We start from the raw sequence: 27,234 nt of genomic DNA, 5'->3' as shown, positions 1-27,234 counted from the left end.
GACTGTGTGATAGCCAGTCAGATAATGAAGTCCTTTGGGGCTCCTGCTTGGAGGCTGGCGCCCCCATGGTGATCACGTCGTCTCTTTATTCCTCCTACCTTCACTTACCTAAAGGATCCTGGTGAGACACAGCAAGCCCTCTATCTAGTGCAATGCACCCGTGGAACAGGGGTACCTCCTGCAGGGGTCAGCCTGGATCTCGGTGCAGGTATCAAGCTGCCGGCGGCTACCCTCGCCTGTGTCAGCAGCAGAAGGGGGCTGTGAAGCGCGCTCCTGCCTCTTCGCTTCTGCCGCACGTCAGAGCGAGGAGCAGACGGAGGCGGCCCCTTTAAGGCTGCCTGTCACTCCGAGCCGGGCGGGCCGGGCTTGGGAGGCGGGGACTCGCCAGAGCCGCACCGCCAGCGCTTCACCTGCAGTTCAGAGCGGGCGAGCGGAAGGGGGGGACCGGGAGCCAGCGAGCGGCTGTCGGGGGCGGGGGAGCGAAGCAGGGGCGCTGGGACTGCCCAGGCAGGCTGGAGGGAGGCAGCCCGGGCGCTGGGCGAGCGGCGAGGAGCGGGGCCAGCCCGGAGTCCGAGCGCAGCCGGGGAAATGACGATTGGCTCAGGAATGCTACTTCTGCTGCTGCTTCCCTGCTGTGGCTCGGCCAGGGTAAGTGGGGTGCCCGGCTCCCGCGCCGCCGAGTGGCCCAGAGGGTGCAGCGGGGAAGCGGGGGCTCGCCGCGGGGTGGGCTCGCCGCCTTCGGCCGTGGGGGGCGTGGGTCGCCTGTTGGAACACGGATCCCCGCGCGCGCACACGGACGGACACACGGACACGGACACGGACACGGACCTATCTGCATACAGCTGGGGAGATGCGCCTTTGGCTACCCAGGCACAGAGCTGCCTGCAGCCAGAGAATCCCACACGTCTCTGTGTGTGTCTGTGTGTGTGAGAGAGTGATTGTGTGTGTGTGTGAGAGAGTGATTGTGTGTGTGAGAGAGAGAGTGATTGTGTGTGTGTGTGTGTGTGTGTGAGAGAGAGAGTGATTGTGTGTGTGAGAGAGAGAGAGTGATTGTGTGTGTGTGTGAGAGAGTGATTGTGTGTGTGTGTGAGAGAGTGATTGTGTGTGTGTGTGTGAGAGAGAGAGTGATTGTGTGTGTGTGTGTTTCATCTCTTGTCTGGAGAAAGTGGCAGCACGCGCGTTATTGCCTGGCTTGTTGCGGGGAGTGTGTGCAACAATGCCAGGTCTGTGTGTATCTCACGCTGGAGCGAACACACACACACACACACACACACACACACACACACACACACACACACACACACACACACACACACACACACACACACGGCTGTCTCCCGAGCCATTCATAGGCACTGGCAGACTAAACCTCCTGTACGGAGAGACGACATGGAAACCGTGGGGGGTGGGGGCTGTCTCGCAAAGGCAGAGCGGTGCGTGTAACACGGCACCCCTCGGCCGGCCGAGACGAAGGTCCCGATCCGTTCCAGCTCGGTGCAGTCCAATTCTTCTCCTGCGGGGTATTGTTTTCTTTTTGCAATAACGTTAAGGCTCTGTTCTAATGCGACCAAATGCAGGAACTTCAGAGCTGAGGCTCAAACTGGGACTTGAACCCCAGCATTTCACCCTCATGGTGTGTGCCTCGGTGTTGCAGCCACTCCCGAGAGAGTCAAAGCCATGCAGTGATCAGCGGCAGAGAGAGGACCAGGCACGGCAGGGTGGGCTAAACGTGTATGGAGCATCCTTTAACTTCTGAGTTCCGTAGCTTTGGTAGATTTATCTCCGCTCCCTTATAGAATTTGCTGTGTGCCGTTTTTATGGCGTACTTCGCTTAGTTTCACATCTAACATTTGATGTCATTAAAGGGATCCTGTCAGTGCAGCGCGCGGGGCGGGGGGGGGGGGGGGGTTGACAGAACTTGTGCATGATTCTCAATATGCATTTCCCACGATAAACTTTAATGGCTTGTGTATGCGTTGCTACGCTGATCTTCGCTGTATTGTGAAACAGTCTTCATTCTGTACTCCGGATCTGCAAGACAGAGCTCATTTATCGGTGTATTTTTAATGCACATTCGCAGGAGACTCTGTAATGGAGTCTTCCGAATTGAATGTTGTGGCTCCATAGTGCTGAATGTGGAGTACAAATCCTCACAAGTAGTTCCTTTGCCTGCACGGTCGCTATTTTTATAACCTCCGTATTTCCGCTACATAATTTACGGTATATTTTAACTGGGCCTGGTGGGTCCAACGGGCTAATGGCTTGAAAAGTTTGTTTTCAGTTTCTCAATGCAATCCCATCAAAGAGTCAGACAAAACAAATGACCCCCCCCCAATTATATAATGTATAAACGATCTATCCGTCACGTAGATGCGTTCTTAGAATGTTGCCTGGACAATGTTGTTGTTGTGTCGGGCTTGTTCTATAAACCAGTGGCATTATTGATTTTTCAGGCTGAGCCCCTGTGTGCCAAGTTTAATCTGTGGGAAAGGTCCATCATGTCCCAGTTATCAGCCCTGGAAGGGGGAGGGGCGGTAAAACAGTGGCATATCCCCCCCCCCCCCTCCCCAGCGGCACTAGCGAGCACAGTTCTAAGAACTGGGCGATTTTAAATTCAAAAGCTATTCTCTTCACTTCAAAAGCTATTCTTCTTTGAAATGTTTCCTAATTGCAACATCTTGCCGGAGACAGTCAAGAGTCCACAGAGCTGCTGCTTTCTTGCACTTCCCATAGAAGAGCTGGCATCTGTCTCCCAAGTGTGATTTTCTAGCAGAGATTACATTGGCTTTTCTTTCTGCTTAGTAAGCTCATCTGAAAGGGCAAGCCGGGTGGGTTTTTCTTTTTGCTTTTGAAATGCAGCTTTCTCTCAGTTCATAATTATTTTAAAATCCACCTGAGTGGAGCTGATCTCATTTCCTGGCTTGAGGGGCTCTGTCTGCGTGGGAGTATGTGTCTGTATCTTTCGCCCTGATCAGTGAGATCCTAGAGCCCCCTGGGTTGTTTCCATGTGAAATCTCTATCCATTAGCGACTGCTCGGGAGAGATCTTCTCTTTGCCCCCAGGGCTTCAGCCCATCCCTTGCCGCCAGCCTTTAGTTGTAGACAAGGAGCTTTATGGGGGAAGGTGTCCCGGCCGGTGCTTGGTACTTTGGCCGGAGCTGAGCAGGGGTCCGAGAGCATCACATCGCCCCCGGCCCCACCCTGGGTTCGGGGTCACGCGGGGAGCATCGCATCCGGAGCCCAGTCCTTGGCGCATCCGTCTCTGCAAAGAGAAAGTTGCTTGCCAGCAGCCAAGTTTTCCGGCGACGCTTTCCCTTTAAGGCCGGCAGGTTTTTGGCTGGGCAATGCTAATAGGCTGCCTTGGCTCGAGGCAGCAGGTGTGGGGTCATCCTTAGGGGGTCTGTTCTCTATTAACCTTCGGGTGCATGTTCTTGTGTTTCAGGCTTGCGTGCACCCTCGCTCCCTGCCAGGTGGTTATTGCTCAGCAATTCTGCCCTGATTTGCTAGGCGAGGTGCCCGGTGCTTAACGTCTCAAATGTAGAGCAGCCCCGCACTGCAGCTTAACTGGGACTTCAAGAGACATTCGGGGGATGGGGTGGAGTTGGTGGTGAGGGTAATTGTCAAATTCAGACACGGGTGCTCCTCTTTCCAGTTCTCTCTGAATTATTTTTAATCACACTCCAGTCCCACAGTGTGGGGCTGGATCTTCCTTAAGGATTGCAAAACTTCCACTGATTTTAAGGTTGCAAGATCAGGGCACAGGATGCCTGTAATATAGGAACATTGTTGTCATTGATGAATTGCTGATCCTCCTCCCCACCCCTTTAATCATACCCAGTAAACCAGGCTTCCTATGAATAACGGTTCCTTATTGTATTTCATGCCACTATTTTCTGTCCAGTTTAATTTTTCTAATATGGCCTGGATCCACTCCTACAGACTCTTTGTCATCTTTTATTGCACACTGCTTTGTTGTTCAGGTTCCCCTGCTCCTCAACATCTGAACAAGAATATCCTTACAAACAAAAGTCAAAGTTGTTTGTTTCCCTTTGGTTGTTCTCTGCAGGCACACAATGGGGATTTTACTGTCAGACCCACTTGCAAGCCTGGCTTTTCAGAAGAAGATTACACAGCTTTGGTTTCGCAAAATATCATGGAAGGGCAGAAGTTACTCAAAGGTAAGTGGAATGAAATGATTCCTAGAAGCTGCAGTGAAAATCTTTCATGCTCATTCTTTTTTTTTTCCTTGTGGGGGAGAGAAGCTTAGAGATCTGAGAGGCAAAAGGCCAGAATTCTCTGGTTTTGCTGGTGAAATTATCCATCAAATAATGTTTGTAGGAGGATGAAGCATGAAGTGATTTACCTGAGAGTAGTAGTTTTGTGAATTAGATGAATCATTCCATGGCCACATATTGTCTGACTCAAGTGAATTATTGGAATATAGTACATGACGTCATCCATTTCACCTCTGATCTCCCACTCCCCACCCTGTCGCAGGAGCTTTAGATTTGATTTTTACAGAGTATTTTTATGTATGAAATTCAAAAGTCCTTAAATTATCCCTGCTTTGAAATGCATGATAAAGCAGACGTTGTTGTTGGAAATGTGGTAAACAAGCCTACAGACATTCTGTTCACAAATGTGGCATTCATTTTCATTACTGCCCCACTGACAACATGAAAACACAAGCAGGAAGGCATTACCGATTAGCTGTATAGTAATTGCAGGATTATAACCACTTTTGTGATTGTAAACTCTAAGACATCTTCATAATCCAAATGGCAATAGATAATCTTATGTATTGATCTGTTTCCCTTTCAAGTTAAAAATAATTAAACTTTTATATTTGCATGATACAGGAAATGTATCCTTGTTTTCCTGCTGGCCAATTTTGTAAGACAAAATATGACACCTCTGTACACTGGTAATCTCCAACAGATGCTATATAGGAGTTTTGAAAAGGGCTAAGCAGGACACCGGTGTTCAATGTTGTATATTGAATGGATTGTAAACTTTCTCACAAGTTTATTTTCTCACTTTTTGTGGTCTTTTCCCAGTATGGTGGGAATTATGCCCTCTTCTATCCCCCCCGCTCAATAGCTGACACTAGTTCTACCTCTTGGATTCCTTAGAGATACAGGATTGCTGTGGTTCTCTTTCTGGCTTCATCATCTGGAACTGAGCATTTTTGCTTCAGTTATATAGCCCTTTTATCTCTCCGTGGTCTGGCAATCAGTTTGTTTTTTCAGCCTAGTTGTCTTAGTTCCAGTGTGCAAGAATTCACCTGGCTGACCCTGGCATCAATTAGCAGATTTTTTAAACTTTATTATTTTTAATTTGAAGGATAACTATACAGAAACGTCACATAGACAAATCCAGGAATACCATAAGGCATAAAGTAATACAGAAATGCTACCAGGTATTTACATAGTTAAAGTTCTCCCCCCGCTACCAAAACTGTAGGATTTTGCTGATCAGTCTGTGAGCCGAGCATTTAGATTCTGACCCTTTGGCTATGGGAACTCATTTTGATTTACAGCGTTTTCCAAATATTTCTCTCTCCTTTTCATCTTACTAAATAATAACGTCATTAGTCTGCCACTTCGGAGGAGTATTTATGACAATTTGCTGTTGATAAATTGTGCTGCATATTGTGTAGGTGGACAACAGGGCTGGAGCAGAGGGTCTGTTTAGAAGAGTTCAAAGTTATTGCCAGCTAAGCCAATGGAGTAGCTGTTATTTCATTTCAATAACAGATGTCCTCTTTAAATAATATGAAATTATATTTATACAGTCAGTCTAGTTGAGTTGAATAAAAACATGTATATAATGAACCCTGATTGAGCTCCCATTGCAGTCATGACAAAACTTTCACTGACATGGAGGAGAAATGGCCCTCAATATGTTGTTTAAATATATAAACATCTATACACATCGTATGTGAAATGTGTGCCATGTAACATTGCCAGGTGTTATGTCAGTTGCAGAGCATTTTGTCAACTGTAGGAGAGAGAAAAAAGTGCAAATGTTGTGTTTGCCAACAATGTTGTGTTTGCCAGTTAAAGTGTCTTCTTTACACCTTTGGAATTGTACTCTCCAATACATGCTGCTGTTTATCATAGAGAAAGAAATATAGCTAATTAATTTGTATAATTGGGGAAAAAAATCTGCCACACAAAATTCCACTTTGTGCTTATGTTGTTCTTTATATATATATATATATATATATATATATATATATATATATATATACACTCAAGCATGCAAAATTGGTAGTTTTCCAGTTTTCGTTTAATTTTACTTCCTAACACACTGTGTCTGCAACATAAAATGTTTACCTCTTTCTTTCCATCTGGGTGAAGTATTCAACAATAGTTCAGCCCCAAAATGGGTTCATGTTGTTTATATTAATGTGTTTGATGGATTGGCATATGTTTCACACTATCTAGCCAAGCAAAGCTTTTCTGCCAGTTACTAACATCTTGTCAACAGTATTCGGCAATTCCTCTTCAGGCTCAGTGGGGCTGTTTGTGTGAGAAAGTCATGTAGGTTTTGGCCTGCCAAGATTTTTGGGGATTCGAGGCGGAGGGGAGAGGGGGGGAGTTTTTTCTTTTCAAGTGACTCTCAAAAGATGAAATGTACCTCTGTGACGACCAACACAAATTCCACTTAGCCCCAGGGGGTAGATTATCAACTGGTGTAGTTTGCAGTTGACTTCCCTGGAGCTCTGACAGTTTACACCAGCTGAGGATTTACCCCAAAGGATCTATGTGGTCCAGTCGGCCTTGTGCTGGACCTCAGGACTGGAATGAATTTCAGCCAACGTTAATAAGATTCAGTGTTAATAAATGAAGCCTATTCCAGGCTGCTTAAAAACAGTGAGATGATAAATACAGCATTTACATGCTAAGCTTTGTAATACGTGGCTCACAAATATATATGTTATGAATACACGTATCGAAATAAAAGTGCTCCTAGCATTCTTGGTTTGAATAAAGTTAAACAGATAATGACTACTTATAATTGAGTTATTCCAATGGAAATAGCTTAGCCTTAATTTGACAATAAAAGCTTTAACGTTGTCCTTGTTTTATTATCAGTATGTCATAAGCTATTAACTGCTACTTTGTGGCTCATCTTATTTGCCTGAGTCAGCTCTCTAACTTCCTCAAAACACATAGATTCCAGAAGGAATTATTTGTTACACAGTAATTAACATGTTTATGATAAATGGATGGAACAAATGTCATGGCATTTTGTTTTATGTCTAAATGAAAAGCATTTGCATTCTAAAAATTTCATGCTAATTAGGCTTTAAATAGCTTTCCCCAATAGGGCTGCATATACTGTATATGGCACCTCATTGCAAATACCGTGGCTTAATATGGAGTATTAGCTGATGTGGTCTGGAGAGCCAGTGGTTCCCTTAGAAATGCTGCCCTTTCCTCTTTTATTACGAGTTGTTTGGATGTAATCATATATATTTTTCTCTGTTTTTGTTTTCAGGATAATAAACTTACAGTCATGATCACTGATGCATAGTAATGTCTAAAATAGGATGGTTAAAGTATTTTTCCTTAGGCTAAAACTGAACCATCTCAAAGCTGCAGTGTAGCAGAGGACAGTTACTGTGCTGGTATCTTTTTCTCTGCTTTGTTAATAATTAATATTAACTTAAACTGGTGAGAACATCTATCCTGAGGGGTTGGTGGCACTGAGATGTACTGCTACCCTGGAGACTGAGTTCAGGAGCAACCATAGGGGTTTGATCACTGGATTAGTGGGGTTCAGGTGTATTGGGGCAATGACTTTTTTGTCTCAGAGGGCAGGAGGAGTAGGTAGCGAGTAGGCTGCTGGTAATAGTGGGCTGTGTCATTTAAAGGTGACTTGCAAAAGTATATAAACAAATTGGTCTGGTGCCCTTTTTTATGATTCTTTATAAAGTCTGAAAGGTTGAATTGTGCTTCTTCTTTTTTAAACATCTGGGTTTTTACATTAAAAATTCAGATATTGTCTGCACTGTGAAGACTCTATGATGCCTGGGGAACTAGTGGAATGATATCACAATTCTAGTCTATATAGGTTCTTACACAGCCTGTAGCATCTGAACACCTCCCAGAAGAGCACTAGGTTTCATGACTATTGTCTGTCATGTGTGGCTTGCACAAAAGTCAAGAGACTGAAAGCGGAGCAATTGAGAAGGAACAGGATTTTTAGTGAAACTGTTTAAAACTCCCTTTTGTTTGTTGCTGTTCACATCTCATTAACTTCACTGACTTATGTCCTGTCCACACACCAAAGTGGCAGTGCTTTACCTATTTTGGTATAGTTAAAGTGGTATAAATCCCCTAGTGTAGACACACTTACATTGGCTTAAAAAAAAAAAGTGCTTAGACTATGTCTACACTACAGCTTATGTCAGCATAATTTATGTTGCTCAGCAGTGTGAATAAACCACCCCTGCGTGAGCTGCATAAGGTACCTCAACATAAGTGCTCGTGTACATAGTGCTAGGTCGGCGGGAGAGCTTCTCTCCCCAGACACAGCTGCTGCCACTGACGGAGGTGCTCTTTTTATGTTCTCTCCCGGTGGCGTAGAGCGTCTTCACCAGACACGCTGCAGCGCTATACATGTAGACATGGCCTTATACTGGTTTTGCTTATATCCATGTGGGAAGAGGGATAAGCTACAGCACTACAAGACGCTTATTCACCAGTCTAACTGGATCCACATTAGGGCTTTGACTGGTATAACTATTTTGATTTTTTTAAAAACCACACTCCTAACTGAAATAATTAAACCAATACAAAATCTGTATGCAGGCCTGGCCTAATTAAAATTTTGGATAAAGTATGTTTTTCTTAAAGGCTCACACTCCTCACATATTCATTTAAGGTGTAAGAGCTCCTAATAAACATCTCTAAGACCCCGCCAAGAGTCTTCTGCAAACCCAGGGAAGATCAGAATCCACATTCCTGATATTTTCAAGGTGTAAAACAAGAGAAAAAACATAACAAACCCTTTATGCAACAGTAAAAAGCAAAAATGAGCAAATTCCCAATTAAAAAAAAATGTCCAGGTCACATTTCAGACCAGCCTCTAATGTGCTTGCTCCAAATGCCTGTGTATATGAAAGCGGAGGAATAGTCCCGCTATTGTGGGGAACTTTCCTGGCTTCTGTACTACCCCGGTGAAGTGGGCTAGCGAAAGGATCTGAGTCCTCGCTCCCACTTCCTTTACCCAGTGGTCTCCCAGCCCTTGAGGACTCCCTTTCCACTCTCCTGTCTGGCAGAGTCCTCGTAACCCCAAAGAGGCTGGGACCAGGATTCCTGGGGGGCTCGACCCCCAACCCTGCTGTGGTCACCTAGGACAGGGGCTAGGGTGTCCTGACTCCGGGGTACTCTCTTTGCACTGGGCACTTCTCTGACCCCCTGACCATTACTTACAATTTAAAGCACATGCAAGTTATTTAATCAACAATTAATTTTTAAAAAAATAAGGAAAAATGGGAAAGGTTAAAGGAAACACATCACCCCACCCTGTGGCAGGGAACATCACAAACAGTGTCTCTGGAATGTCGGGGCAGTTCACAGTCTGTTCCTTGTAAGTCCCAGGCCCCTTCTCAGGCCCTGGCTGTGCTGCAGGGATGCTCTGGGTTGGACACTTGCTCTGGTGGTGGCCTCACGCTCTCAGGCTCTAAGTGGTAGGACCCTTTTTCCCAGTGTCGCCCCCGCCCTGCTGGGATTACGATCTAAGCCTGGCCTGCAGAGCTTCTTGGCTGAGGCGTCTCCCTGTGCTGGGCCCGCTGCCCAGGGTCCCCCTCGCTCTTCCCAGCTGCTCACCGCACCCAGCTCCGGACTGCTCCAGCCCCAGCTCCACCACTCGGTCTCAGCACTACTGCTGCTGCTCTGCCTCCAGCTCCCTGGGCTGCTTCTTGGCCCCTCTGCCTCTGGTTGCTGCAGCTCTGCTCCCAGGACAGGTCTGCTCTGCAGGCTGCTTCTGTGACTCTGCTCCCAGCACTGACCTGCTTCGTGGGCTGCTTTTCTGGCCCCTCTGGCTCTGGTTGCTGCAGCTCTGCTCCCAGGGCAAGTCTGCTCTCTCTGGGCTGTGCCTCTGGCTTTGGGGCTGCAGCTCTGCTCCCAGGACAGGGTCTACTCTCTCTGGGCTGCTTTTCTGGTCCCTCTGGATCTGGCCCAGCTCTGCTCCCCAGCTCAGCTCGGGCCCAGTCTGTCTGACCCAGGCAAATCCAGCTCACACAGAGGACGGGACCTCCCCGGCCTCCTAACTCTCTGATTAGGCTGCCCGCCCTGTCATTCAGGCTGACCTGGAGCATTGGCCTCTCCCCATTGTACCTGGGGGCTGTCAGTCTCAGGGTCCTGATTCCCGATCGACCCTTCCCCCTTTTAGTACTGGGAGCTAGCAACTAAAACACCCCCACTGAATGTTAGTAAGCGGGCAACAGTCCCCTTACATATATAATAGATGTGGGGAAGAGAAGGTGGGTACTCTAGTACTTATACACAAAACAAAATCCTACCAAAACAAAACACTACTAGGACTGGTTGAGAATTTTTTGGCACACAATGCCAGTTTGTCAAAGCCAAAACACTTCTGTGACAATGAAACAAATTTCAGTTAGCCTATTATCAGGGCAAAACATGTGGGTAGTCAGGGAACTCATGTGCGAAGTGAATGATCCAGGTTCAAGACCCGGCTCTGCCTGATTTAGGGCAGGGAACATGCATCGTCCACATCCCAGGGGATTCCCCTAATTATCAGGCTTTTGTCTATTCTGGGATGGTGGTCTCATAATCCATTGGTTAGATCACTCACTTGGCGTGTGAGAGATGCAAGGATTTAAAGCTGAGACTCCAGCTTCCCAGGTGAGCATTCTAACCACCAGCTATTAGCTGTTCTAGGGTTTGTCTGTCTGTCTTTCTGTGTGTGTGTCTCTCTCTCATTTTTCATAAAAAATGTTGACGAAATTTTTCCCATTGTGGAATGGGGAATAATTTTGAACTCTTGAAAATTTTCTCTGGATGGGAAAACCACTTCTCACCCAGCTGCATAGGGCAGAGCACACACATTTCTCCTCTGCGGGGAGAAGGTATGAGGGAGGAAAAAAAACAGCCTCACACAGCAAATGTTAGTCATGTTTCTAAATGCGCCACTGGAAGGAGCTAAGATACTGTGGTGATAGTATAAGAACCTGAATGGAACAGAACAGTATTCTTGGGGTGAAATATATAGCAACGAGTGTATACCTAAGGATTTACTGGGCATAGGGAGAGGGAGTGTGTGTTTAAATGTCTGGTGGGCTTCATTGCATGAAAAACATTGATGAAGACATTCTTGTCAAAACTCAATCATTTCCGCTCCATTGTCTTAGGGTAGGGCTAAACAGGAGCTAGAGATGGAGTTTGGAGCTTGGGTAGACATACCCACATTTGCTCTGACTGATGGTAGCAGGAGGGGCTATCCTGTCTGTGACCCTAGGAAAGTACTCAGGCAGCAAGCCCTTTCTGCCACTTGCATTGCCGTGGCTATGCTTCTACTTTTGCATGTCTGCTTGAGCTTGAAATTACCCTCCAGTCCAATGTACTGTAGACAGACTCTTAGACTTTACAAGGCTTTTATAATTGTATGCTCTGAATGTGAATAGGTGACACACCTATCTTTCCTATTACTCCAAATTTAATTTAGTTCACTGAAGTCCATCCCACTGTCAATCAAATAATGGATTTCAGTCACTTTAGTCGAGTCTGAATTCAATATATATTCATTCCCAGTGCCCATTTGCCTGGTTTAGAAATTAGTGAGCCAGTCAGTCTGGCTGAAATCTAAAGTTGGGTTTAGAATGGATCCCTGCCCCTAAATTTCCAGTTCAACTGGATAAGCCAAGGCCAAAATGGGGGGTTGGGGGAGTACATTCAGATATCACAGGGCTAGCTTGGAGTCCGGGACACGATCCTTCTGTTTACTTAACAGCGCTGGCTTTTCAGTTCTCAAAGGACAGTTGTCACTGGGTCACAACACTCCCTAACTCTGCTTTAGGATTTTCTGGGTTGGCTGGGGTTGCTGTATTTTTGCCTAAGTCCTTTTGATTAGTTCTTTCTTTAAAAAACAAAACCCCGCACCCAACTCTTTCGTTTGCTATCAGTCGCATGTAGCTGCTGCTGGAGAAATAATAGCGATAAGGATTTCAGCTGTAATATTCCATAGCCCCTGAAATGTTTAACATTTAAAGGACTTTGCTTCATAGTGCGTCCCCAGGCCATAACCTCCTGTTCTGAGGGGCTCAGATTAATTACTTTTTATCGCAGGCAATTTTATGAATCTGCCCATTGATGAAAGGAAACTACAAACATGGCATGCTGGAGGCATTTAAACCAGTGGTTTCTTCCGTGTCTCTTTAGGGGGGGAAAAAGAGAGAGAGACTAATTTGACCAATGTTTTTAAAAAATAGAAACATTTGTTTAGCTGAGGCTTTTAGACTTGTCGTGAATGCTTTGTACTCAAAAAAATAAAACCCTGTGAATGCAGCATCTCCAAAACGACGCCTGGGATTTGAAGTTGTTCATGTGCATTATGGCCTCCTTGGTGACTTTTGGCTTCTAAAGCTTAGTGGGGAAGAGGGAGTCCTGGCCCGCTGTCAGTCCCTGGAGACGTTCTGCCCGTGATGCTGAAGGCAGGTAGAATGCCTTTAGTGCCGCTGAGAGTGTGTCATTGGAGGCAACTTCCACACCACCCTCTGGAAGTGCGGCGTGCATGCCTCTTTTCCTCTCCAGGCCATCAGTTCATACAGAAGGGTGCACAGCCATCACCCCATCTTCTGACATGTCGTCGTATTATGTCCCCTTGATGTGTCTGGTGCTAGAATTTCCAGGAAGCAAAGGGAGGGTTACTTGGTCCCCTGTTCAGTACTAGCCACAGTCTGTTCAGTGGGGAATGCCACTACTGCCTTTTCTAACTATTTCTGATACCCCGCTGGTTTACTGTGACCTTACCTTTCTAGTGGACTATGCTGCATGCTCCCCACTTGGAGTGTATTTGAACAGAAAAGAATCCGCGTGTGAGTGGGAATTATTGAAGAAGATCATACGCTGTCCTAATACATTTTACAAGGTTTTATATTAAAACCCTGAAACCAGGTGAATGCTCAGTGGGCCCCAGGACTCTTCCCTACATGTTGATCAGTCTTCTGCCTTTACATTTTGGGAAAGGAACTGTTTGTTCATCCCCTCTTTCTTGGTCTAACTGTTGGGCAGCTTGGCTGGCCTCTTCTCCTCTTGCAATCTTCAAAGCACATCCCAGCAGGTTTGTCCTCTCCTCCTTCCAGCCCAAGGTTTTCCAGGAAAAGTTTCCTCTGCACCTATCCTATCCAGGAAATGCTTTTCTAGCCCCATAGCTGCCTCTTTAAAGGTACTTATCTTCCCCGGGGCTTGTTGTAAGTCAGAATGCACCACGTTTCTTGGGAATTCAAGGGAAGACCCCAGGCTGGGACCAATACATTGACTCTCTGAACATTTCAGGATGGAGGCTGCTATTGCATTTTATCCATATTGCGCATTATCCTTCAGATCACAGTCCTAATATAAAAATTGTATATCAATTGAATGGGACCAGATTATTTAATAAGAGCCTGCAAATTAAGTCTCTTGTATTGTTAAAAGAATGTTACTTTCCAGATCAGAGTCTCAAACCTAAGTAAAATCAATTTTGCTCAAATTCCAGGGAAGACACTGAGCTTTATCTGAATGACTTGGCTTTTTCAACAGCAGACTCTGCTTTTCCTCTTTTTCTGTAATTTGACTATTCAGGAATGGCACTGCTTCAAAGTAGCCACCCCGGGCTAGGTGATATTTAGGAGAAGAATGAAATGAAACCTCAAATTCTAGTGAAGAAAATTCTGTTTGCAGCATATATTTTTTTCCTGGTATGATGAGATGGGGCTTGGTTATATCTGGGACAATATTGTTTTCAATATTGGGACAAAATTGGGATTTGATGTTAACCTTTATAATGTTTTTTTGATGTCCATGCCACTGACATCAACATCTTCTAGTCTCAAGAAGACATGGTTACCATAAAGCCACATCTGTATTAGCAAAGTGACCTGTTGCTGGCCATGGTACTAAGCAGAACTGCTGCTGACAGTGTAGAATCTCTAGAATGCTTTCTGTGTGCAGTTCTGGTCTCCCATGTTTAAGAAGGATGAATTCAAACTGGAACAGGTACAGAGAAGGGCTACTAGGATGATCCGAGGAATGGAAAACCTGTCTTATGAAAGGAGACACAGGGAGCTTGCCTTGTTTAGCCTAACTAAAAGAAGGTTGAGAGGAGATATGATTGCTCTCTATAAATATATCAGAGGGATAAATACTGGAGAGGGAGAGGAATTATTTAAGCTCAGTACCAATGTGGACTCAAGAACAAATGGGTATAAACTGGTCATTGGGAAGTTCAGACTTGAAATTAGAGGAAGGTTTCTAACCGTCAGAGGAGTGAAGTTTTGGAATAGCCTTCCAAGGAAAGCAGTGGGAGCAAAAGACCTATCTGGCTTTAAGATTAAACTAGAGAAGTTTATGGAGGAGATGGTATGATGGGATAACATGATTTTGGTAATTAATTGATCTTTAAATATTCATGGTAAATAGGCCCAAATGGCCTGTGATGGGATGTTAGATGGGGTGGGATCTGAGTTACTACAGAAAATTCTTTCCTGGGTATCTGGCTGGTGAATCTTGCCCATATGCTCAGGGTTTAGCTGATTGCCATATTTGGGGTCGGGAAGGAATTTTCCTCCAGGGCAGATAGGAAGAGGCCCTGGAGGTTTTTCGCCTTCCTCTGTAGCATGGGTCACTTGCTGGAGGATTCTCTGCTCCTTGAAGTCTTTAAACCACGATTTGAGGACTTCAATAGCTCAGACATAGGTGAGACGTTTTTCGCAGGAGTGGGTGGGTGAGATTCTGTGGCCTGCGTTGTGCAGGAGGTTGGACTAGATTATCATAATGGTCCCTTCTGACCTTAGTATCTGTGAAAATAGTGTTTAAAATGTTTAATCTACCCACACTAATGGGTAAATTCTTTCTCCTCCCCCCCCCACCAGTTCACATGGACCCATTGCTGATTCCTGTTGTCTCCTCCACAGACATCCTGTGTGTCTTGGGCAAGTTGCTTAGTCTCTTGGTGCCTCAGTTCCCCATCTGCACACTGGAGTTAATAGCACAGACCTGACTCAGAGAAGTGTTATGAAGATAAATGCATTAAAAATTGTGAGGCACTTGAATGCTGTGACAATGGGGGCCATATAAGTACCTTAGATAGATAGTCACCAGTGGGTCAATTTACTAGTGTAGATGGGGCTTAAAAGTCTGATTCAGAAGGAGTATTGATGATGGGGTTTTCTAAGGAAGCCTCAATCATTTTATTTTTTCCATAGACCCAGAATTTAATAATATAGAGGAAGAGGGGTACATAAATTTAGTTTAGTTTATGGATACTGGTAACACATTGAAGTACTATGCCTAGAACTAAGCGTTTACAGCATTGTGTCCCGTACATGCTGTGGATAGAATTTGTAAAACTCCAATTTTTCAATGGCCCGATGAGTTATCCTTTATAAGGACTCCTTATCAATGACTAGAAATGAAGTTCTTTATGGGCCTGATCCTGAACAGTTGAAGTCCTCACACTGATTCAGAGGCAGAAGCATCTATCTCTGTGTATTTTTTCGACATGAAACCGTATTTTGTAGTTGCAAAAACTCCGTGGTTAACTTTTTGATTGTATCTAGATACTTCCATGGCCCACATCACCCTTGTATCATGCAATGTCAGTTTTTTCCTGATACAATGAGACATTTTAAATTATTTTTTTGAAATTGGCAGACGGGCTTTGTGTCGATCAAATAGCTTTAAATAGAAATATTGGAACAGCCTGCAAAGATGGATGCTAGCAGGCGAATGGTACTTGTCTAGCTTCTAGCAAGGGTAACTTTTAACGAGGTAATAATTTAAACACAAGGGACCAAAATTCTGCTGTGCATCACCACTAAAGTCCAGGCGTAACTGTGGGCATGATTTGTCTCCTAGAATAAAGGAAACATCAGACTTAAGAGCATGCAGCATAAAGATTTTGTTTTGAACTGAATTGAAAGGAAAACATCTGTTTTTCTCAAAATATTTGTCAGTAATACTGGCTGCTTTATTTCCTTCAGCAGAATCATTCCCAAGTGAATTTCTGTGAAATGCATAAAGTTGTTAGTTGAGTAAAATTCCTTTCTGCTGCAGTCTTTAATGTTGTTGTTGCTGATATTTGTCTGAAATAGAACTGCATTCATGGCCTCTTAGTGTTGTTTGTTTATTTATTTATTTTAAATTGCAAGTGCACAGAGGGAGAGAGGAGAAACAAATGTTTTGGCATCTGGACCATACAGTCATTAGAAGCTAAGATTTTCAGCTACTACTGCTGCTGTCCCTTCCCAACACATCACATAACTCCAGGACACTGACTCTTTGCATGCCAGCCCTGTCTCTTACTTATCCGCTGTTCCCATCTGGTGCAAATGCTCAGTTATTTCTGCTTTACCATCACTTGTCTCCTGCTTTACCATCTCCTGTCTGCTCCTATTTGCCACTCTTTGGTAACACCGAGAGCCAATAACAGGGACTAGTTCAATGCTCCATTGGCTATGTTGGGGCTAGCTGCTATGCTGAGGGTCAGGTACACCACAGCCTGTTAAAATTTCTTCTGTTGTAGCAGTCATTTTATGGAAGGCTCAGTTGAAGGGCTGGAAGTACTCACGTAGGGCCTGAGAGTCCATTTGTGTCACCCATGCAGCAGAAAAATAAAAATATAAATCCTTTCCATTTAAATCAAGAGCCAATCTGGGTGTTACATTGGTATTCAGAAGCATTGCTATCATTAAGGCTTTTGCCGTTTCCTTTATAAACCACAATTTTGTAGCTGTTTATAGATTAGGCATAAAAATGAGTTCCAGCCTAAAACTTTGCTATCCTGAGTGTGTCTAGTAGCAATCACCCCTTTTATTTTTCCTTTGAAATAATTACAAACATAGCAATTAGTCAAAGATAAACAGCCAGGACTACAAAAATTGTCATTTACAAAGCTGTTACACCAGTCAAGCAATTCCTGCTATGTGAAGTCCACAGAAAGACACCACAGACAGGGGCGGCTCTACCAATTTTGCAGCCCCAAGCAGTTGCCGCCAAATTGCCGCTGCCGCCGAATTGCCACCGTGCCTGGCCCAAAAGCCGCCGCGGCGGGAAGAGCAGCGGAGCTGCCGCCGAATTGCTGCCGTGGGACACGGACTGCCGCCCCATTCTCCATGCCGCCCCAAGCACCTGCTTGGAAAGCTGGTGCCTGGAGCCGGCTGTGACCACAGAGGCATGTCAAAGAAGCAGATGAAACTGTTTCTTGTCTTAGAGAGCAATGTAATTTGGGATTCTTGGCATGCAGAGCAAAACCACCAAGAAATATAGTAGCAAGTGCTTTAATTAAATACAAAATCAGGGTTTAGCAATTCTGTGTTTGTATAAATGTGAAAACCCAAACACTTGACTAAGTGGTTGCACTTGAATAAGTCCAAATCAGTACTGATTTAAGGCATAAAAAGTAACAAGCTATTTATCCAGGATCAACTTATTCGGAAATTAAATAAATAAAGTAGCTGTGATATAAATCAACCCTAAGTGCTTGCTCCTACATACACTTGCTGGTGTGGCCAGTCCTACTGTGAGAAGTTCCTTTGATTTCAGAGAGACGATTCATGTGCCGAATCAGGCTCTTAGTATGACAGCAAGTTGTCACCATCTGGTGGCTCTTCTTTGCCTTGTGGAATGCTGGGCTGGTTTGGATAATGCTGCCAAACATGCCGCCATATGGTGGCCCATCCCACTGCGGACAGGCTGAAATGTTCAGGTGGTGTTTGTCTTGTGCTCCGGTGCTACGTGATATGGGATGGGAGCTGCTCCTCGTTAACTGAGCTTTGGCTTGTTCAACAGCTTGGATCAAGACCACTTTCCTCTTTATTGTTGCCCTCGCATATTCCTATCCGCCTCCCTCTTTAACAGGAAGCCTCCATCAACTAGTTCTCTAGCTTCCTTCGTAAACACATTTGCCAGTTCCAGACACCCTCCTTATTGCATCACACCCCTGTCCCCAGACACACAAGTAGGACTAATTCCCCACCTGCTTATTTGGCATGACAGAGAAGTTTGGTAATGGGGGAATGGGGAATTTTTCACAATGAATATTGGGCCGTATATGTCATGGTGGGAGGGGAGGTGTCTGATCATAGTGGGCAATTTAACAGATTCTCCCTATCTTCCCCTAGATGCCACTAAATCCAAATTTGTGTGGTCTAAGGCTGCACCCCCTAATGACCAGTGCTTGTCCCAGAGTATGTCAGATTTGAATTGAGCAGAGACTGGCTTTCAGGATTTCTGGGCTCTGCCACAGATTCTTTAGTGGGAAGTTGGAGCCATATGTCTAGTCTGGGAAAGGTATAAAAATGTTTGTTTATCTGACTGGGGGGAGGTGGGGGGGAATGATTTGGTTTGGGGATAGCTGTTTATCAAGTTAATTCAGCTCCCCCATCTCTGAGTAGTTATCTCATTTCTAGTAAATTGTCCTGTTAAGTAGGAAATTAATGAGAATGTGTGTTACCATACATCTATAAATCCCCTGCACAATTATGGGTGAACAGATCACTCTCTGCACTTCCATTTAGGAGCCACCAAACAATTCTGAGCTAACTTAAAGAATGCAAGCAAGAGTGTATGAAGAAGCTGATATTAAAATAAAGAACCCAAATCTGAGCTATTTGTGCAGGGAAAACATCAGCTGACTCCAAGTCAGAGAGCCCACCATCAGGCCAAACATTAGGTGTTAGATCTAAACTGTGAAATCAGGAAATTCAGAGTTCAAGAAAAAAATCCATCCAAAGCATGCCCTTTTTTACCGCCTCTGAGAAGCCACAGTAATTGCTGTATGGCTTTTTTTTTTTTTTTTTAAAGCCTGCATTCTTGGGACCCATCAATATCTTGGCGTTGCTGGGTTGGTAAAGACTGGGGTTTAATCCTCCGAATTTTATGTTTGGTCAATTTCAACTAGACCATGTTGCTTTTAACGTGCGTTAGTATTTATCTGTACCAACTCATAGTACCTTGGTGTACCAACTTATGCCTGGATTTAGGTAGACTTAAGGTAAGCTTTTGAGAGAGAAAAATTGTAGAAAGTGGGAAATGCAACCTCACTTAGATAAGAACAGTGCAGATCCTTAACTAGAACGTGTGCTAGGGCTGTGTATATGGGCTCCACATGAACTGAAAGAAATCCAAATGTCAAGTTGCATTTATCTTTGCTTTTCATGGCTTTCATAGGACCAGAGTGACACAAAATGGGATCTTCTCATTGAAATTTTACCATCTAGAAACACACATCCATGAGAGGGCCCAGATTGTCATTTCAGCTGCATGAATTGCACTCTCAGCCTTTAAAATGCCTGTCGAAAACCTAAAAACAGATACAAATATTTGCAATGTAAGTACACCCTCCTAATGTGCACATTACTTTATTCATGAAGACCTACATAAAACACTTAACTGTGAGGGTAATATTGTGAGCATTTTTCTATTAATAAAGAATCAATGTACTTGCAGTTTCATCATACTGAGATTGTAAATGAATAGAGAAGACACACTAGGATGGTGTTGTACTGCTGGTACAAATGTATACGATCCCTGGGAGCATCTGTTTTATGATACAGTTGGTGTCTTAAGTGGAGCTCAGGTGAGAAGAGTGGAACAAAGCGAAGCTTTTCCTTTCTATCCAAACTGCAAATGAGACATTCGGGTGGCAGTGTATGTGGCATTTTGTATTACAAAGAATGGCATAAAACAATTCCACTGACATGAAGGCGTGCAGACAACATTTGTTCTCACCCGACGATCCCCTTCAGTCAAAGGGGAACAACAGAATTAAGTTGTGCCTTCTAGACATGGCCCCTCAGTGGGGTGCAACGCCACGGCTGGAATTCTGGGAGCCATTGTGCCCCCTAACCCTAGCTGCCAGGTGTGCAGAGGAAGCCATCCCACTGCTATATGGACAATATATTTTCACAGCACATAGCACGAGGGGGCCCCAGCTGGTTAGCCTCTAGGCGCTACTGCAATTGTAACCCCTTGGGGTTTAGAGATCATGGCCCCTTTAAATCTTTTTCCTAAGGGGGGAGGGGGAGCAGTAAAAAAAAAAAAAGAGGAAAACTCCAGGCGGGGCTCGAGAGAGAGGGAGAAGGGCTGCAGCAAGGAGGCCCTCGCAAAGTGAAGCATCAAAAAACATGCCTGAAGCTTGGGAAGGACACGGTGGCCAACCAGGAACACCCCAGGACAGGAGGCAGGGAGAACCGGTCCCAAAAACCCAGGCCAGAGCTAAACCCAGTATCACGGCTGCCCAGAGCTGCATGGGGTTGTGAGTACTGTGGCTTGTGACTCTGCATTGAGAATAAGGAGGGAGGCTGCTAGCTAGTTAAGTGGGGAGGTAGGTGGTTGCTCTGTGTGGCTTTGCAGAGAGCGGCAGAAGAGGGTGCTGGAGGGGTTTGTTGGGGAAAGTTTACTGGCACCGAAGACGACCAGAAGCACCCAAAATTCACAGCTGAATTGAAACTTTGCTCAGGCCTCCTAAACTCTGTGTGCAGACACATTGCTCAGTGTCTGCCCTTTCAAACTGTGCTACCGCTGGGCCTGTGGGGCCTTGGTTTGAACGCAACCCTGTTTTACTGCTCACCCTATATTTCCCCTTGTTGTTTTTTCTCCTCTCATCCCTCTGTAAATAAATATCTCCCTTTTCGTATATCCATTGTACTTTTCCGGTGGGGGTTTGAAACAGGTGCCCCTGGGGTGAAAGGGATTTTTTCCTGCTGCGTTCCTGCGCGCACCTTCTCTTGACCCAGAGCTGCCTGCAGAGCAGACTCCATCTTGACCACGAGGGAGCTAAAGTTACACAATATCTGTTAAATAGTAGTAATATTTCTAAAAGAGGTGCAACTCTCAGCTGATTCCGAGGGCTATGGTAGCTGTGGTCATGCCTGCTCCACACCTTATTTTCCCATGAGCAAGGAGCAGTCCGTGCACTTAGGGGCGATGGGAGACTGGAATTGTGTGCTTGGGGGAGGAAGTGTGCATAAGGAAGGCTGCTTTGAGCCTTTGCTCACCATACTGGGGCATACTGAGGATTAGAGCTGAAATAATCCTGTACAAATATATGGAGATAATTAGCTAATCACAGGGCCCAGCCTGTTCCCTGGGATTGGGCTTTGGCTGAGCCAGCAGGGGAAGAAGCCTCTCTCTGTGTCCTTATTGGGCCTAGGGAAGGGCTGCCCTTTGCTCTCCGTTCTCTTCCCCCTCTGCCTTAGGCTGTATGTTGAGCTTTCTCTCTTTTTGGTGGGAAGGGAAGAGCAGTCCCACTCTGTGTCCTGATTGGTGAGTTTGGATGCTGCAGGGATCCACTGATTGTTTCTCTGGCCCTATGAGAGCATAAGAACAGCTGTTCTGGCATCAGGCACCATTCTGACCAGTTCCAATCGCCTCCTATCAACCTTCGCCTCTGATGGGTGTGGTTTCTGGATGGTTGTCCAGGCTGTCCTACCTCACTGCCTAGTTTCTTTAAGTGCTCTGGTTTAGCGGAGTGCCAGTTTGGCATTGTGAAGGCCTTTTCCCAGTCTGGGTTTTTCACTTTCCCCAAATCAGAATCAAAGCCTAATCAGGGGGAGGATATTTGGATTGAAGGATCCATCATTGATCTCAACATCCACTGACAGCCATGGGGTTAAATCAAAGCCAGGTCCCATTGTAGTGTGCGGGCTGGGAGCGTGCACACCTCTATATACGAACAGTGGAAGGTAGCCTTTGGAGGAATGAAGGGCACAGCAATGAGAAATGGGGGGCTGAGGACTTTGACGTTTGCCAATAATATAGAATATTGAGCCTCAGAGAAACATATATGTAATGTAGTGTCTTGATGCCAAGGTGTTTGCTGTGCACAGGACCAGTTAGCTGCTGCATTGCTTGTTCTCAGCATAACATCATATTCTGTAAGCTGAATAACATTCTAGCCATGTTTCACCATTATTGCTGATTTGTGCCCATGTCTCGTTCACCTGTTGTGAGTGCGTTCTAGAGACTGATTGTTGTTGTTTTTTTTAGCAGAAGCTCACTGCTCTGTTTGTTAGAGGGAAAAACTCCCCCTGCCGATGAGATCTAGAGCCGCTCATTTGAAGAGAAAAGAGTAGGGAGAGTGGTTTTCCAGATGGAAAATTATTTATAGAATTTTCCCTCTCCCATTAAAAGGACTCTCCTAGGGGAATGAGAGAAGGCAACATTTCAGGTCCTGAAAGTATTACTACTTGTCTTTCAAGAGCCTAATTTTTGCTGGCTGGTTGCTTCGCTCCCCTGAAAACAGAAGGTTTATACAATTACATGTAAAAGGCAACTGTTACGCTTGTCTCCAGAAGGCGTAATGTTTTGTTCCTACATTACAGGGGTGAATTATTCTTTTATTTCTCCTACCATGGGACTCTAAACATTTTTCTTTTTTGGTTGACTCCACGTCCCTTTTGGCATGTGACCCTCCCAGAAGGATAGAGGAATGTGGGTAAATGACATAAAAAGAATATCTCATTTTTGTTTGAGTTTGGGTTTTGTTTTGTTTTTTGTTTGAGGCTGAAGGAAGATGTAGTGAAGAGTTGCTAAAATAATGATGAGTGTAAAGATCAGGGTTGGGTTGAATGTAGTGATGAAATCCTTCCTTGAAAGAAGGTTGCCACTGAAAATTGTCAGAATGCACCAAAACATTTCTTGATGGAACAGCCAGACTACAGCAAGAGACTAAACTGGAGAGCTTTTAGTGTTTATCTCAGTAAAGTGAATTGTGGGACTTTCCAAATGACTCATTCAAATGAGTTGTAAAAAAGCTACATAACAGACTGATGCTATATACCATGAAAGATAGCACATTCCCTTCTCAGTAACCGCCTAAATAGTTGAGTGTTTTGGGTAGGGACCTCAGTAGGGGTTCAGAGGTTGTGGACTGCATCCTAACTCTCTTGTGGCTGCTTCTCCACTATTCTACACTGGAATAGAGGTCACTATCTTTGTGAATCCACAAGGGGGGTGGAAATTTCCATATAGATAGATAGATGCAGAGCCCTTTCCTTAGTTCCATCCCAAGCAGATTCCTCCTGACTGGTTTAGGTGTGGTCTGGTACAGAGGGCCCCTGCCAGGCTATCAGCTTGCAAAATACAAACACCAGCCCCTGAATGAGGCCAGCTCAGGCTTGAATCTTCTCCTGTTTTGGAAGCTATGCACTTGACAAACCAAGGAAAACCACGTGAAAGTGATTCAGTAAGTGGTGCTCATGGCTCTGACTCAGTACTGAACCAGCATTCTAATATAGAGGTAGGGGTCAGTGTTCTGTGAGAAATGCTGCCTCTGTGGTGAGACATATAACGGGGTCCTGATCACATATGGTCATTTAAGAGCCCACTACAATTTTACAGCCGCATGGATATTAACGCCAATGTCCCGGCAGAACCCCATGGCAGATAATGGCATTTTATCTCTCTGAATTGTCCCTCCATTTTCAATAGGATGTGGTATTCTTTTCAATTCCTGCCCTAAACCCCTACACAATGCTGCTGTGTGCTGTTAAAAAGCTGCTATATTCCAGCCCAGAGTACAGCACTGGTGGAGGTGCCTGCTTCATCTTTGTGGCGGGGTAGCAAGTTCCATTGCTCCGAGTTCTTCTCCCAGTACGTCTGAATGTTTTATGACTTAGAGTAGTCATTCACTGTTAGGGTTGCCAACTTTCTACTGTCACAAAACCAAACACGCTTGCCCTGCCCTTCCTCTGAGGCCCCGCCCATGTCCCGCCCCTCCTCCGAGGCCCTGCCCCTGCTCACTCTATCCTCCCCCCCATCACTTGCTCTTCTCACCCTCACTCACTTGCTTATTTTCACAGGGCTGGCTCAGGGGGCTGGGGTGCGGGAGGAAGTGAGGGCTCCAGCTGGGGGTGCAGGCTCTCGGGTGGGGTCAGGGATGAGGGGTTTGGGGTGAAGGACTGGGCTTCGGGCTGGGGGATGGAGCTGAGGTTTGGAGTACGGGAGGGGGCTCCAGGCTGAGGCAGGGGGTTGGGGTGTGAGAGGATGTAGAGGCTCTGGGCTGGGGGTGCGGGTTCCAGGGTGGTGCCAGAAATGAGGATTTCATGGTGCGGGAGTGGGCTCTGGGCTGGGGCAGTGGACATGCTGGCTGCTTCCCGGGAGCTGCGTGGAGCGGAGGCTAGCAGGGAGCCTGAGCTAATGTGGTTCAAATATATTTTAAAGAGCTTCCTTTTATGCATCCTTTTCTCATAATCTTCAAAATTATCTCATCCAACAAACTGTCAAAATTACAAATGGCTCATTTCCCTTCCCTTTGCACTCCAAAACTCATCCAAGATCCCTCCCAAACCTTGGTTTCCTGAAACATCCCAATGCTAGATCGCTCTATTAATTTAAAACAAAAATAAAAATATGAAATTATAAGGCCAGATTCTCAGGTGATATAAATCAGTGTAGTTTCTGATGTCAGTGGAATTAAGTCACTTTACACGCACTGAAAATTTGGACCATAATATTGCTGCTGGTTTTTGTCCCAATATTTGCTCTATGTTAAGTTGGCTTTACTAACAGTTCTTCCTCCTAGTATCTGATAGAAGGCAGCATGGTTACCAGCATTGCTGATTCAATACAGCAAAGGCCATTTTTCTGATTTCTGTGTGTGCTGGATTAAATTACTCTGCAGGCTGGATTGGAGCCAAGGGCTATAGTTTTACCGTCTTGTAATATAGTATTCTAGCCCATGGCGTCTAAGCGCATTTCTCTACTTGTTTAAAAGCTTTATTTTATTGCACATAACCTTTAGAATTTGTGTGTCGGTCTCATTATAAACATAAAGCTTAGAAGTATTAAAAATAGTTTGATTGTCCAGTGAATACTTGATAAAATGATCTATTAATTGAACAAGGGACTGTAATAGGTTTGTGGTTAACACGAGAACGCCATTGGGATTTGGTTCTCGTGATAGCCTTGTCTTTAGATTTCCTTTTTGGAAATTATAAGATAATAAAGAATGCAGAGAGTTAATGAAAGCTACTTGGTGTTATGCTGTTTCATATGTGAAGTGCAACATCACTACTGATGAGCTACTCCTCTGGCATATTTGATAGCCATTGTATGTTTGATGTTGGAACCATTGTCTAAAATTAATGGGAAATGGACTTCCAAATCTCCTATGTGGCTTTGAAAATCTCAGTGGTAATTTCTTGTCCACTCAGGCTAGATTCGTCATCAAACCAACATTAATAAAACACTGGGGCAAATTTTGCTATAAATTACAGTGGTTCAGTACAGTATCTAGGGAATAAGGGTTAGTGGGGTTTGCCATTTGGGTAAGGCCACATTCTTTTGTGCACTGGCAGGAGTGCTGGCCCACTTATTTTAGGATGTACCAAGCCCCACTGCCAAGACATGAGATGTCATTCTAAGATTGGCTAGGCTTCTGAAGTCAGCGGGCAAGGCTCCACTGGTGATGGTTCATAATCAGCACTAATTATATAGTATCGTGGGATATCTCACAAATAACAGATGACTTCTGGGACCTCAGAAGCATGCTGAAGAAGAAGTATGTCCAAGTGCTCTTCTCTGAGAGCTAGAAGACAGAAGATTCTGGAAGAGACCTGCTGGCTAAGTAAGTGCTGTAGAGTTTTAGTTTTGTGAAACTTTGGTCCACCTGCCATAGGTAGAGGGGACTGTATAATCTGGGTGGCCTCCTCCTCAGTAGAAGAGGAGCAAATCTCCTCAGGAACAGGCCAGCTAGGGTAGTCAGAAGGATGTTAAACGAATAATAAAAGGGGAGGGTAAAAAGAGAGTAGATATGAGCACTCATTTAGCGCAGAATCAAGATGTTGAGAACAAAGTTAGTCAAGGAACCAAAGGACATGAAGAGAAGAAATGCTTTAATTGCTTATACACCAATGCTAGGAGTTTGGGTAACAAAAGAGGAATTGGAATTGCTCATTTATGAGCATAAATTTGACTTTTTGGGGGGATGAGATTACAAGTTTGGTGGATAAAAGTAATAGTGTTAATGTAATATACTCAGACTTCTGTAAGACATTTGACTTGGTAATACATTACATTTTGATTAAAAACTAGATCAATATAAAATTAACTTGGGACATATTAAATGGATTAAAAACTGGCTAACTGATAGATCTCCAAATGTAACTGTAAACAGGGAATTATCATTGAGCCTCTGTCTTTCTAGTGGAGTGCTGCAGGGATTGTTCTTGGCCCGTACTATTTAACATTTTTATCACTGACGTGGAAGAAAACATAAAACCATTACTGATAAAGTTTACAGAAAACATAGGAATTGAGGGAGTGGTTTATAATAAAGAGTTCTCATCACTGATGCAGAGTGATCTGGATTACTTTGGAAACTGAGCAACAGTACGTGTTTTAATGTGGCTGAATATAAATTATACGTCTAGGAACAAAGAATGTAGGCCACACTTACTGGATGGGGGACTCTAACCTGGGAAGCAGTGACTCTGAAAAAGATTTGAGGATAATGACTGATAATCCTCTGAACATGAGCTCCCAGTGCAATGCTGTGGCCAAAAGGGTGAATGTAGCCTTGGATGAGTAAACAGGAGAATCTCAAGTAGAAGTAGAGAGGTTATTTTACCTCTGTCTTTGGCAGTAGTGCAATCGCTGCTGGAATATTGCATCCAGTTCTGATGTCCACAGTTCAAGAAGAATGTTGATATGTTGGAGAGGGTTCAGAGAAGAGCCACCAGAAAGTTGAAAGGATTAGAAAACCTGCCTTATGGTGATACTCAAGGAGCCCAATCTATTTAGTTTAATAAAGAGAAGGTCAAGGGGTGACTTGATCACAGTTTGTAAGTACTTACATGGGGAACAAATATTTTGTAATGGGTTCTTCAGTGTTTCAGAGAAAGGTATAACATGATTCAGTGGATGGAAGGTGAAGCTAGACAAATTCAGACTAGAAATAAGGCGTACCTTTTTTTACAGTGTGGGTAATTAACCACTGGAACAATTTACCAAGGGTTGTGGTGGATTCTCCATCACTAGCAATTTCTAAATCAAGG

The 27,234-nt window shown here is 44.6% G+C and overlaps 1 protein-coding gene across 6 annotated transcripts in view; it reads left to right on the top strand.

Moving 5' to 3' along the window:
- The first annotated feature begins 462 nt into the window (after window positions 1–462).
- CDH4 (cadherin 4) overlaps window positions 463–27,234 on the top strand; it is a 671,722-nt gene continuing 644,950 nt past the window's right edge. Inside the window, exons 1-2 of one of the 6 annotated variants that reach the window (XM_075118731.1) lie at window positions 463–648; window positions 4,066–4,177. In XM_075118731.1, coding sequence (XP_074974832.1) covers window positions 589–648; window positions 4,066–4,177 — 172 coding nt within the window. In that variant the 5' untranslated portion in view covers window positions 463–588. Of the gene's footprint in view, window positions 649–1,368; window positions 1,521–1,546; window positions 1,732–4,065; window positions 4,178–27,234 lie in introns of those variants that run through there. The other 5 variants (XM_075118732.1, XM_075118733.1, XM_075118735.1 and 2 more) reach the window with 5 other exon arrangements.

This window comes from Caretta caretta, chromosome 13 (assembly GCF_965140235.1).
Source record: "Caretta caretta isolate rCarCar2 chromosome 13, rCarCar1.hap1, whole genome shotgun sequence".
Taxonomy (NCBI): Eukaryota; Metazoa; Chordata; order Testudines; family Cheloniidae; genus Caretta; species Caretta caretta.
Note: the sequence above shows the minus strand (reverse complement) of the source record. Positions and strands in the feature narration are given on the sequence as shown.